This window comes from Tupaia chinensis, unplaced genomic scaffold, assembly GCF_000334495.1.
Source record: "Tupaia chinensis unplaced genomic scaffold, TupChi_1.0 Scaffold000502_1, whole genome shotgun sequence".
NCBI lineage: Eukaryota > Metazoa > Chordata > Mammalia > Scandentia > Tupaiidae > Tupaia > Tupaia belangeri.
The window spans coordinates 517,090-529,496 of NW_006160014.1; the positions used below are offsets into that span (position 1 = coordinate 517,090).

Here is a 12,407-nt window from a genome sequence, read left to right on the forward strand (position 1 = left end):
CCTTCTTTTTTTCGGTGTTCACTGGGTCCCAAAACAAAAAAAAAAAAAAAAAAAACCTCCCAAAAAAAAAAAAAAAGGAAGTTAATACATTAATACGTTAATGTACTACACCTCCCACCAATTGTTCCCTCTCATTTGTCATTACTTGACAGCCTAGTCTCTGCTCTAGTCAAGCAAATATATGTATGCATATACACAATCATGCAGTTCAGTTAACTTGACTACTACATGTTTTGCTTGTGGAACATTCTCTTTCTTCCTCACACAAAAATAATGTTCAAAATTTAACTATCCCATGGATGACGAAACCTGCATTATCTCTACCAAACTTAATCTCTCCTTGACATAAACAATCTCCCCAGTTTTGTTTTAAAAACCCCTAAGCAAACTAGTAATTTTGGCTACAAATCAATAGGCACAGTGCTCTGGTGCCTCTACCTGAATCACTACTCCACATGGCTCCCCTCTCCACTTCCTTTTCTTTTCTTTTTTTCTTTTTGAGAGGTCTTTGCTATAGGGCTTGTGTGCTCATCAGAAAGACAGAGAGAGAGAGAGACAGAAAGCAAGAAATCAACCCCCAGGGGGTGGACATGCCGCAATCCCTTCTCCTCCATTCTCCTCTTGGGATCTTGGGCACGTATGCACATGCACCCAGCATGAATTTAAGCCTCTGCATCTGGGACTTGAACCGCGGTGGACTACATGGGAGTCCAGCAACATACCCATTACCCAACTGCTGCCCACCCCCAACTTCCTTTAGAAGCATGCCAATGTCACTCTGAGAGGCCTTGTCTCATTAAATGAAATGGTAACTCTTTTCCCTCTGTCCCAGGGCACCCTGTCCCCTTCCCTGCTTAGTTTTTACCAATGCACATATCTCCACTTGACGTATTATTCTTTGTTTCTCAGTGTCAACCCACCATGGGCTTCACTGGGGCACAACAGGGACTATCACTTTGTTCTCTGTTGTATCTCCAATACCTAATAGGCGCTCAACAAATTAATATTTGGAGAATAAATGTTTAATAAAGATTGTCTGTTATCCTATATTGCTAAGAACATTGTTTTGGGGGGAGCAGCAATTGGTATAATAACTATGTCGCTGGACTCCCACATCGTCGACCGCAGTTTGAGTCCCGGACCCGGTGGCTTAAACTCACACCCAGCAAGTGCACATGTGTGCCCAAGATCCCAAGAGGAGAATGGAGAAGGGATTGCAGTGTGGCCATCCCCACAGGGGGGTGATTTCTAGCTTTCTGTCTTTCTGTCCCTCACTGTCTTTCTAGAGAGCACACGTGCCCTATGGCAAAAACCTTTCCCTCCCCCACAAAAAAACATTGTTTTATTCTTTTTAGAGTTTTTATTCCCTTCAACCTCTCTATAGCTTCCAAAAAGAGCATCTACCTTTTTTAAATGCCCCCTTTCTAGTATATCTGTGTCACTACAGAAGAGTTTGCAAACTCATTTTTTTTTTTTGAGAGAAAAACTTCTGCTATATGGTACATGCGACCGACTGCTAGAGAGACAGAGAAAACCAGAAACAGAAAGCAAGAATTCACCCTTCTGGGACAATGGCTATGTTGTAATCCCTCCAACTCTATTCTCCTCTCAGGATTTTGGGCACACACACACATGCACCCAGTGTGAATTTCAAGCCACAGGGTCCGAGAGTCAACAGAAGCTGACCATCTGGGAGTCCAACACCTTAACCACTATGCCACCTACTGGCCCACAAACTCACATTTAACCCACAGTATATTTTGATTAACTCACAGAATTCACTTACATTTTTTTTAAACATTTATTTAATTTTATTCATTCATTGATTTATTTTAATTTGACCAGAGAGAAACACAAAGAGGGAGAGACAGGCAAAGTGAGAAAGCAAGCCACCAGGTCCAGGACTATAATATTGGTAGACCATATGGGACTGGTCTTAACCACAAGCCACCTCTGCTGGTCCCACACTTAAATTTTTTAAGTTAGATGCCAACATTTTTGTTTTGGAGGGTTTTTGCTATAGGGGACATGCGCTTGCCAGAAAGAGAGAGACAGAAAGCAAGAAATCACCCCTTAAGGGAGATGGTCACGCCGCAATACCTTCTCTTCCATTCTCCTCTTGGGATCTTGGGCTCACATGCACACGTGCCCGGCATGAGTTTAAGCCACCAGGTCTGGAACTTGAACTGCGGCTGACTATATGGGAGTCCAGCAACAGAGCCATTACACCAACTGCTGGTCCCAGCTGTCAACATTTTTAAATGGATAGAAGGGGTCAGCAGATGGCACAATGGTTAAAGCCCCAGACTCCCACATGGCCAACTGGGGTTCAAATTATAGACCTGGTAGCTGAAATAGCTTGAAATTCACACCAGGCACCTGTGCATGTATGAGGGATGATTTCTCACTTTCCCTCTCACTCTCTATCTCTCTCTCTCTGGCAAATGATGTGCCCTATGGTAAAAACCTTAGAAAAGTAAAATAAATTGTTAAAAAAAAAAAAAAAAGATGGGCCCTGGCAGGGGGGAGGGGGGTTAATGGTGGTTAAGGGCACTGAACTCCCACACAACTGATCACAGTTCAAGTCCCAGACCTGGTGGCTTGCTTTCTCTCTCTCTCTCTGTCCTCTGGTCAAACTAAAATAAGTACATAAATAAAGTTAAATAAAAATAATTCATTTTTTAAAAAAAGATTAAAAATAAATAAGTAAATACAATGGGTAGGAGCCAGCCAGTGGTATAGTGGTTAAGGCTGCTGGATCACACATGGCCAACAGTTTGAATCCCAGACCTGGCAGCTTGAAAAACATACCAGAATTGCAGCATAGCCGTCAACCCTAAAGGGATGCTTTCTCACTTTCCCTCTCTCATTCACTCTCCATCTGCATCTCTCCAGCCAGTGCATGCACCTTATAGCAAAAATTAAAATAAACAGAAATAAAATGCGTAAATTAGCATACAATTTTTTTTTTTTTTTTTTCTTGAAAACTCTGCCATCTGGCCTCATGGAGGTAATATCTTAGCAAGGCTACAATCAGCTGGAGCTGAACAAGAGCTGCCCGTTGTTTCAGAAGTCCCCACTTAGTTCATTTCCCTTATCTACATCTCTTGGCTAATTTTTGTAGGTATATGAATTGGAGACCACTCACTTAAGTTCCCTCCTTTCCATTTCCACTATCATCAGTCTTGTTACTACAGAGTCCGTTTACCTCTTGCCTAAAACTATTTTGACAATCTAATAACCTCATCCCCATTTTTTTTTTTTGAGTGGTTTTTGTTATAGGGCACATGCACTCGCCAGAAAGACAGAGACAGAAAGTGAGAAATCATCCCCCAGGGGGGCTTCATCCCCATTTCATCCCCCAACTTCTGGTCACCTCTCTGCTCAAAAACTTTCACTGGGGACCAGCAGTTGGCGTAATGGCTATGTCGCTGAACTCCCACGTAATTGACCACGGTTCGAGTCCCGGACCCGAAGGCCTAAACTTACGCTGGGCGCATGTGTGTGCATGCGCAAGATCCTGAGAGGAGAATGGAGGAGAAGGGATTGCCACGTGGCCATCCCCCCTGGGGAGTGATTTCTTGCTTTCTATGTCTCCGTCTCTCTCTGTCTTTCTGGCAAGTGCATGTGCCCTATAGCAAAAAACTCTCAAAAAAATTTTTTTACTGCCTTCTCTTTCTTGAGAGATTTTTGTGATAGGCTACATGTGCTTGCTGGAGAGACAAAAGGCAAGAAATCACCCCCTCGTGCAGATGGCCAGGTCGCAATCCCTTCTTCTCCTTTCTCTCAGGATTTTGGGCACATACTCACATGTGCTCAGCGTGAGTTTTAAGCCACAAGGTCCAGGACTCAAACCATGGTCAACTATCTGGGAGTCCAGGGATGTAACCATCACACCATCTGCTGATGGCATTCACTGAAGTCTTTTTAACTATCTATAAATTGAATGATTTAGCTCTGTACTCCAGCCCCTCCTCACCTTCCCCAGGTAATCTTCCTGTTTTATATTCTATGACTCCCCTACAGTCCATCTGTCATGAATTATATCCACACTATCCTTTTCTAGCACCAAGCCTATGCTCAAATGTTTTCTTTCACTGGAATTCCCTCCCTTGGTCTGTTTATCTACCTTTCCAATTCCAGATACTCCACATAAAATTTCCTTAGTTCCCATTCCCACAACCACCCAAGCCTGTCTGACTACTCTAAACCTTCTTGGTTTTCCCTAGATACTCTGTTCCATTTTCCATATACTTTGTTACAACTTTCCAGCCATGTACTAAGGCTATTGGATACATGTCTTAATTCCACCCCACCCCCACCATGTTGTATCAGGAACAGAACAAGTACCTAAGAATGTGGAATAAATGACTCACAGTAACTGTTTAAACTGGAATTCTCTTAGTACTTATGTACAACATCCCTCATTATATTATCTTGGGCATGCATGTGAACATTGCCCCCCAAAAAGTGAAAACTGGTTCCTAAGGGGCAGGACATCTCAGATATTGAAAAGGCTCTGGCTCTCCAAAGGACACAGCACATATGTAGAAATGTACTAAAATTTTTTAGGCAGGTTAGAGGAAAAAGAATGTCCTTTTTAGGTTGGGCAGGGTGACAATGAAAAAGATTAGTAAACAGTGCTCAAGGATCATTCCACTTGTGTCCTGTGTACCTGCTTGCTCCCCATCTATCCTGAGAAAAGAACTATATGATATAAAAGCAGTAAAACAGAGTGGTTAGAATGCAAACTTTGGAATCAGGCTGCCTGGATTTGCATCATGCCTGGGATGTTTCTTACCTGAATAACACTCAGCAAGTTACCTAACCTCCTTAAGCCTCAGGTTCTTCATTTATAACCTTAACACCTCTTTCCTAGAGTTGCTGGAGTAAAAGATAAGGTCACAATAAGAGCTTATCACTATTCAGAAAGTCTGCTTGTATCCCTGAGGTTTACTACAAAGGACTGCTGAACTAAAGCTGGTTGGTCTCAGTAATAACAGCTGATGGCTGATTGCAACCACCCACCGTGACAATCACACAGGATCTTGCAAGTAGCTCTGAGGGAGCTCTTTGCACCTTAGGTCTATAAATTGGGGGTTGTCATTGTAACCCACCTTTTGAGATTTTGGACGATTAAAGTAATCAGTCCATACAGTGTGCTTAAAACAATGCTCCCTAAATGTTAGCTAATGCCAGCTCTACCACAGGCCAAGTTCCAGATGAAATCCAGACAGACAGCAGGACATACGTGGCCTATCAGGAAAATAAGACTCTATTTTAAGAATTAAATGAAACACTCACGACCTGGCTTAATTTCCCGAAATATCAACAGCTCCATGCAAGGGACCTCCCGCCAGAGCTCAGCCCGGGTCCCAGTACCTGAGTCGCCCCCAGCGCCGAGACCCTGGACACCAGGCCCAGAACGCGGGCTGGGCGGCTGGTTCGGAACCGAGACGACGTCGGTCGAGGGTTCAGAAGGTTCGGGATCCATGGTGGGGAATCTTGCCAACGGGTTTAGGGTGTGCGGGAGTAAAGGAGCTTCAGGGGAAAGTGTGCGGGTAAGTGAGAGTGACGGTGATAAATGTGGGACCGGATCTGCGCGAAGCGGTGGCCTCAATACTGCAGTCACGCAGCCACCAAGAGCTACCAAGCAGCAGCGTTATCTGCGGGGCTGCGCATTCCCCTAAGGAGCATGCGCGCCCTTTTCGCGCCGCAAGTTGAGCGAACTGCAGCTCTACGCCCGCCTTCCCTGTAACTCTACCCACAATTCCCGGGGTTCATGCAATCTCCTTTTGCGCGTGCGCTGGCTGTAGTCCCGCCCCCAAGTCCCGTGGGTCTCTGCGAGATAGTATATAAGTGTCTCCGAGCGTTGCTTCGGTCTCTTGTTTTTTTTCCTGCTTTTGGTAAGCGTGGTGAGGAGTTCTTTCTTGGGGGAGGAGGGGATTCTTTTTCTATTTAAGTAAGCGAGCTTGCCCGGCGCTTCCTGTTGGCTAGGGCATTTATTGGTGGCGTCTGAGAGTTAACAGGTTTCGTTGGTGGCCTCGAGCCCTCCAAATAGCGCTGGGGTTTTGGGAAGGACAAAATGGCGTGGGTCATGCCGGCTGCCCTCCCAGTGATGAGGACCTTTCACAGACCTGTACTGAGCTCCGTGAGGATGAGGAACTCTGAGGATTCGGCGCTGCACTGCCGTCGGTCTAGGAAACATGTCGGAATATCCGGTGCTAACCGAATGTCTTGTCTGCAGGGCTCAGGCGCACGTTTAAACACGAAGACTCAAACAGCACGCTCAGAGTAAGTGATTGTGGCCATTTTTTTCCTCTTTTTTTTTTTTTTTTTGATAGTATGGGATGTGCTGCGGGGATGATTTTAAAAATTGAACTCTCTCTTTCTGATGAGTTAGTGGAGAAAACACAAAAAAGTTCTGAGTAGCACCATCTGCAGCAAACATATGCAGGCTTATTGGTTTTTCGGTTCTGAGGCATTAGTCAAAGTTGCTCTTCTTTTCAGATGGGGCTCAGTGCAGAGGACCTTAGTGGTTGGCAAATGAGACAGGATCCGTTGTTTGAAATCCTCAATACAGGGATGCTCCAGGTAGGTATCCGTACTTTATGGCACTAGTGGAGAAGGGGACATTTTAGGGAGCCACTCTATGATGAATATAAAAGGACAAGCATATGACTGAACTTTGAAGTGATGTCAGCTCACTGCTGAGAAGTGGGCCAGGGTTACCCTAAGGTCCTCAAATGGCCATTTTAGGTACTTATAATGCCTTTGTATTCTGTCTCCAGCATCACAAAACCTGTCCTGAGGAATTCAAACGTCTTCCAGGCTGAATACAGGTAACTATCAGAATGGTACACTCCCTTTTGGAGAGTTTTCCACAACCAGGAAAGCACATGGGATGGCATGGTGGTTTTTTGCTCCCTCCAGAAATGTTTCTGGGAATTAAAAGAGCAATCCCATTTTAATAAGTTTCTGGGAATTAAAAGAGCAATCCCATTTTGTGATTGTGCTCTCCCTTATCTGTATGTTGTGTCACTGTCAGATGATTTGAATCAGTAAGCTGATGCTCTGTGAGGTACGACAGTTGATAGCATGTTAGAGTTCTGATGGCAGTTGTATTTAGGGAGTAAATTTTGTTCCATCCTAATAACTTGGGAGTAAATTATTTGCTTCCCTTTCTCAGGTTGCCCTGGTGATGCTGTTTCTTTTACCTTGTGGTAAGTTGCTCGTGTTTTACAGTAACTGATATAAGTAAGCCCACTGTTCAAAGGAGGCTTTGCTATTGTGATATTTGTCACCAAAGACTTGATTAAGCCAGAAAGCATTCTGCATCCCTATAGTGACATTTCTTGACCCTCCCTTGTTTCTCCTAGGTGCCCACTGGTGCCCAGAGCAAGCTTGTGGAAAGCAGTAAGTACTTGCTGCTTTGAGCATGACTGCAATCTCTTCCTCCTCTCATGATTCTGGGCCAGTATACCTTCCTGTTTTTCAAGCCATGGGGGCTGGGATGGGGACCTCACTGGGAGGCCTGTGAGAGCTGGCTCACCTTAAACACTGGACTACAAGGCCTAGCATACTTCGTTGTTTTGGATGCTTCACTAATTATACAATTTTCTGACTCAGGAACTGCTTTTTTTTGGGTGTGCCACTGAAAAGCCTCCAGAGTTAAGAGGTTGGTTGATTTTTGTTCTTAAGGCTTATGCCACAAGTAGGCAGTTTCTATGATGAATAGAACTAGCTCACTATGACTGAAGATGAAAATACGTGAACACCTGAGAAACTGGGGAAAATGAGGGAGGGATAACACATTTAAGTAACCTTTCATTCATAAACTGTGTCTTTCCGTAGGTGCTGTCACCAGTAATCTGCTTTTTGGTCTAAAGGTGAGTGATTTCAGTATGTTCAGTGCCTACAATGTTGAGGGGGAAAGTTGCTTGTTTGTAACTATACATGATGACTTCCATGGAATCTCGTTCGGCTGATTACTTGCTGCTGAGACTAGGAAATCTGATTTTCTGGGAATTAGGTAGGAACAACTTTGTATCAGACACAAGTGTTACTGATTTATTTGGTTCTTGTCTGTTTCAGGTCGTGCGCTTTGTCTGGCCTCTTCAGAGTAATTTGAGGTAATAATCTCTCTAACACTGAGTATCTGACTGCTGTGCAGTATCTGCTATGACTGGTTGGTGGCAGTGTAAAGATGTTGCTGTCTTTAGCCATTTCCAAGTCACCACCTAGGAGTTGCTGCTCACCAGTGATGAGTTGATACCGCCCCAGTCTGATCACTGTGACTGATAGGTATTTTCTGAGCTGTGAGCTCTCTAATGACAGGCTCTAACAGTGGGAAGTATGATAGGACTAGCTAGTGGTCTTCATAAAATGTGTTTAGAGTAAAGTGCATGGGCCTCGCCTTTCCTCCAAGCAACAGAAATAATTGAGATGATCTCTTTTGCAGGTCACCCAAGCAATGTTTCTCTTCAACTCAAGGCTGAAATCATAGGTGAGAATAAATACAAGATGAGCTATGCTAAAATTTCCCAATGAGGAAACATTCACAAGTCTTACTTCCTGTCCTAGTCCCAGAGCCTGTAAAGGTGAACCCACTGGGGCTGGCTGGGGGAGAAGAGGAGAGTTTGTTCCAGAAGGAACTGTCTGAGGGATGATAAAAATTTCTGTACATGTGAAAGAAATCACTTCACTTACTAAAGCATTAAAAATTGTTTTGTTTTTAAGGTCTGAGGGAAGAACAAGATGCATATAAACGGTAGGTAAATGTCCCAATAGGTGACGTGGTTAAGGTGCTGAACTCCCACATGGCCAGTCATGGGTCAAGTCCTGGACCCAGTAGCTTAAAATCAAATGTGTGTGTGGCCATTTCACTTTTCCTTTTGTCTCTAGTGAACACACATGCTGTAACAAAAAACTTCTAACAAAAAAAAGATTAACCATTTACTGTTTAGTATTTAACACAATACTAATAATACATGGAAAAGTGCCTAGAAGCGGGCCTTTTACTGCTAATTGGCTTAAAAGGGCTTCCTTTTACTGCTAATTGGCTTAAAAGGGCTTCCCTGCTTGTAAATTAGATCTGTTTTCTTCTCAAATAAGAAAACTCAAGGCTGCTTTTCTTCTACAGGATTCCAAAATGTGGTCAATGACAACAGTTTCAAGTCCTTCTACAACCTAACCACTTGAGTCTAGCATCTTGCCATTTAATTGTGAACTCCCTGCCATTGCTGATCAGGCTCTTCATAACATTTGCACAGTTTTTCACTGCAGCAACCTGTTCAGTTTGTATTGACAAATAAAATCTTTAAGAAATCTTTTTTCTGAGTGGTTCTAAATTCCACAGAAAACAGACTTTGCTATCCTCCTGAATAGTTGTCTGAGACATGTGGTGTGTGGTTGCCTGTTAATGCAATTGGAGTAAATACCCAGCGTGAGCTTTCAGAGATGACTAGAACGCTAAACAGGGTCTTTATGACATCAAAATGCTTATTTCAGAACTGTGGTGGGGGAGAAGGGTAAAGGCTTCCATATCTGTTGCAAATTGAAGAATCCAGGTTCAAAGACACCTAGGTTAAGTACTTAGGAGCACTGGACTTACATGGCTATAAAGGCAGTTCAAGTTTTGGACCCAACAGCTTGCTTTCACTTTTCCTCTCTGGTCAGATTAAATAGCATTAAAATCTTTCAAAATTTCTAGGGGGGCCAACAAGGTGACAGGACATTACTCCCACATGGGGAACTATAGTTCAAGTCTGACCTGGCAGCTTGAAATCAGGCTCTGTATGTGTGCCCAAAGGCCTCACAATGAAAGGGATTGTGTGGGGACTCCCCTTTTAGGGGTGATCTCATTTTGCTTCTCAGGTAACATGCAAGCCCTGTTGCAAAAAACCTTAAGACTACTTAGGCTAGCAAGTTGGCATGGTTAAGGGCACTAGACTCACATGGCCAGCCTTGATTCACATCCTGTACCTAGTGGCTGGCGTGAACTTCCTGTCCTAGTCCCAGAGCCTGTAAAGGTGAACCCACTGGGGCTGGCTGGGGGAGAAGAGGAGAGTTTGTTCCAGAAGGAACTGTCTGAGGGATGATAAAAATTTCTGTACATGTGAAAGAAATCACTTCACTTACTAAAGCATTAAAAATTGTTTTGTTTTTAAGGTCTGAGGGAAGAACAAGATGCATATAAACGGTAGGTAAATGTCCCAATAGGTGACGTGGTTAAGGTGCTGAACTCCCACATGGCCAGTCATGGGTCAAGTCCTGGACCCAGTAGCTTAAAATCAAATGTGTGTGTGGCCATTTCACTTTTCCTTTTGTCTCTAGTGAACACACATGCTGTAACAAAAAACTTCTAACAAAAAAAAGATTAACCATTTACTGTTTAGTATTTAACACAATACTAATAATACATGGAAAAGTGCCTAGAAGCGGGCCTTTTACTGCTAATTGGCTTAAAAGGGCTTCCTTTTACTGCTAATTGGCTTAAAAGGGCTTCCCTGCTTGTAAATTAGATCTGTTTTCTTCTCAAATAAGAAAACTCAAGGCTGCTTTTCTTCTACAGGATTCCAAAATGTGGTCAATGACAACAGTTTCAAGTCCTTCTACAACCTAACCACTTGAGTCTAGCATCTTGCCATTTAATTGTGAACTCCCTGCCATTGCTGATCAGGCTCTTCATAACATTTGCAGTTTTTCACTGCAGCAACCTGTTCAGTTTATATTGACAAATAAAATCTTTAAGAAATCTTTTTAAAAAAAAAGTAAAATGACTAACAAATTAATGAAAAACTTTAAAATGGGTTTAGGGTACCTAAGTGTTTTGTTGTGGATTCACTTGTGTAGCCTATGGCATCACTGTTATGTATTTTGTTAGAACATTAGTTACCATGGGGCAAGAGTGTCCTAGGTCAGTTTTGGCCTAGTCCTATTGTATGTAAAAAGGTTATTTATATTAAATGTGTCTTGAAGGGCCTTCCAAATGTCATGAAGAACTTCAGCACACCTTCCATTGTGACTGCAGGGATGAAGCGTTGTAATTAACAGTAGGTGGTCAGGGTAAAGGGGAGCGGTCGGGGAACTTTTGGAAAATCTTACTACAAAGATGTATGAGAGAACTATGTAATTATTTTATAGTAGTATATCAGGACGCCAGAGGGGAGTCACTTCCCAGCAAGGCTACTGCAGTTTCCGGAGCATACAGCAAGCGGCCTTGCCAACATGCTGCATCAACCCTCAGATTAAATAGCATTAAAATCTTTCAAAATTTCTAGGGGGGCCAACAAGGTGACAGGACATTACTCCCACATGGGGAACTATAGTTCAAGTCTGACCTGGCAGCTTGAAATCAGGCTCTGTATGTGTGCCCAAAGGCCTCACAATGAAAGGGATTGTGCGGGGACTCCCCCTTTAGGGGTGATCTCATTTGCTTCTCAGGTAATATGCAAGCCCTGTTGAAAAAAACCTTAAGACTACTTAGGCTAGCAAGTTGGCATGGTTAAGGGCACTAGACTCATGACCAGCCTTGGTTCACATCCTGTACCTAGTGGCTGGCTTGCTTCTTGCTCTTGTGTTCTGCTCAGATTTTTAAATGACATTAAAATAATCCTAAAAATAAAAGCCTAATGTTTAAGAGATCCAGACTCCACGTGGCAGATTAATTTCAACCTTGTGTAAAAACTTGAAATGTGTGCTTGAGTGCCTGAGATCTTGGGATGGAGAGAATTGTCCTTGGGAGTATTTTCTTTAGCACGTGAGCACCCTCTGGAAATAGACTAACCAGACTCCCACATGACAGTCCAGATCTGGTAGCTTTCTCACTTTGTTAGGTGAGTGCATGTGCCTTTATAGCAAATTTAAAGTATTTTTTTCTTGGAGAAGGTTTTGCTGTAGGGTGTGTGCACTTGCCAGAAAGACAGCAAGAAGTCACCCTGGGGGGCAGGTGGTGGCCACACCACAATCCCTTTTCCATTCTCAGGATCTTGGGCACGCACCCACATGCCCGGCATTAGTTTAAGCCACTGGTCTCAAACCTACAGGGGAGTCCAGCAACATAGCCATTAACCCATCTGCTGGTCCCACAAATAGAAAAAAAAAATTTTGAGAGGTGTTTGCTATAGGGCGCTTGTGCTTGCCAGACAGAAAGCGAGAAATCACCCCTCAGGGGGGATGGTCACACCGCAATCCCTTCTCCATTCAACTCTCGGGATCTTGGGGCAAGCACGCACACATCCCTGGCATGAGTTTTAAGCCACCGGGTACAGGACACAAACCATGGTCCACTATGTGGGAGTCCAGCGATACAGCCATTACATTAACTGCTGGTTCCCAAATAGAAAAATTTTTAAAAGCCACAAAAAGGTCAGAGCACGACTTAAAACTGCAAGCAGGTGCTGAAC

General features: G+C 43.6%; 1 protein-coding gene, 1 long non-coding RNA gene and 8 other non-coding genes across 13 annotated transcripts in view; 9 read left to right on the forward strand and 1 right to left on the reverse strand.

Annotated features, from left to right (window-relative positions):
• SLC3A2 (solute carrier family 3 member 2) overlaps positions 1 to 5,736 on the reverse strand; it is a gene marked incomplete in the record, with an annotated part of 33,620 nt that extends 27,884 nt beyond the window's left edge. The window contains 1 exon segment of the mRNA XM_014590926.2: positions 5,383 to 5,736. Within this exon segment, the coding sequence (XP_014446412.1) occupies positions 5,383 to 5,494 (112 nt within the window).
• Positions 5,737 to 5,836: 100 nt separating this feature from the next.
• Positions 5,837 to 9,331, forward strand: LOC102486903 (uncharacterized). 4 transcript variants are annotated; one of them, XR_335702.3, is made up of 12 exons: positions 5,837 to 5,906; positions 6,248 to 6,294; positions 6,511 to 6,594; positions 6,792 to 6,842; positions 7,190 to 7,223; positions 7,380 to 7,416; positions 7,630 to 7,678; positions 7,855 to 7,889; positions 8,095 to 8,132; positions 8,462 to 8,506; positions 8,740 to 8,770; positions 9,143 to 9,331. It is a non-coding gene; the product is annotated as an uncharacterized LOC102486903 (long non-coding RNA). The 4 variants fall into 4 exon arrangements; XR_001370985.2 differs by having other exon boundaries at positions 5,876 to 5,906; positions 6,136 to 6,294; XR_001370984.2 differs by lacking the exon at positions 5,837 to 5,906 and having other exon boundaries at positions 5,916 to 6,294.
• Positions 6,356 to 6,433, forward strand: LOC114009259 (small nucleolar RNA SNORD26). Its single transcript, XR_003550708.1, has one exon. It is a non-coding gene; the product is annotated as a small nucleolar RNA SNORD26 (small nucleolar RNA).
• On the forward strand, positions 6,648 to 6,719 carry LOC114009270 (small nucleolar RNA SNORD27). Its single transcript, XR_003550719.1, has one exon. It is a non-coding gene; the product is annotated as a small nucleolar RNA SNORD27 (small nucleolar RNA).
• LOC114009269 (small nucleolar RNA SNORD28) lies at positions 7,044 to 7,118 on the forward strand. The gene has a single exon (XR_003550718.1). It is a non-coding gene; the product is annotated as a small nucleolar RNA SNORD28 (small nucleolar RNA).
• On the forward strand, positions 7,723 to 7,787 carry LOC114009268 (small nucleolar RNA SNORD29). The gene has a single exon (XR_003550717.1). It is a non-coding gene; the product is annotated as a small nucleolar RNA SNORD29 (small nucleolar RNA).
• On the forward strand, positions 7,953 to 8,022 carry LOC114009260 (small nucleolar RNA SNORD30). The gene has a single exon (XR_003550709.1). It is a non-coding gene; the product is annotated as a small nucleolar RNA SNORD30 (small nucleolar RNA).
• LOC114009261 (small nucleolar RNA SNORD31) lies at positions 8,254 to 8,321 on the forward strand. The gene has a single exon (XR_003550710.1). It is a non-coding gene; the product is annotated as a small nucleolar RNA SNORD31 (small nucleolar RNA).
• Positions 8,542 to 8,667, forward strand: LOC114009262 (small nucleolar RNA SNORD22). The gene has a single exon (XR_003550711.1). It is a non-coding gene; the product is annotated as a small nucleolar RNA SNORD22 (small nucleolar RNA).
• A 651-nt stretch (positions 9,332 to 9,982) lies between the features above and the next one.
• Positions 9,983 to 10,098, forward strand: LOC114009263 (small nucleolar RNA SNORD22). Its single transcript, XR_003550712.1, has one exon. It is a non-coding gene; the product is annotated as a small nucleolar RNA SNORD22 (small nucleolar RNA).
• The last annotated feature ends 2,309 nt before the right edge of the window (positions 10,099 to 12,407 follow it).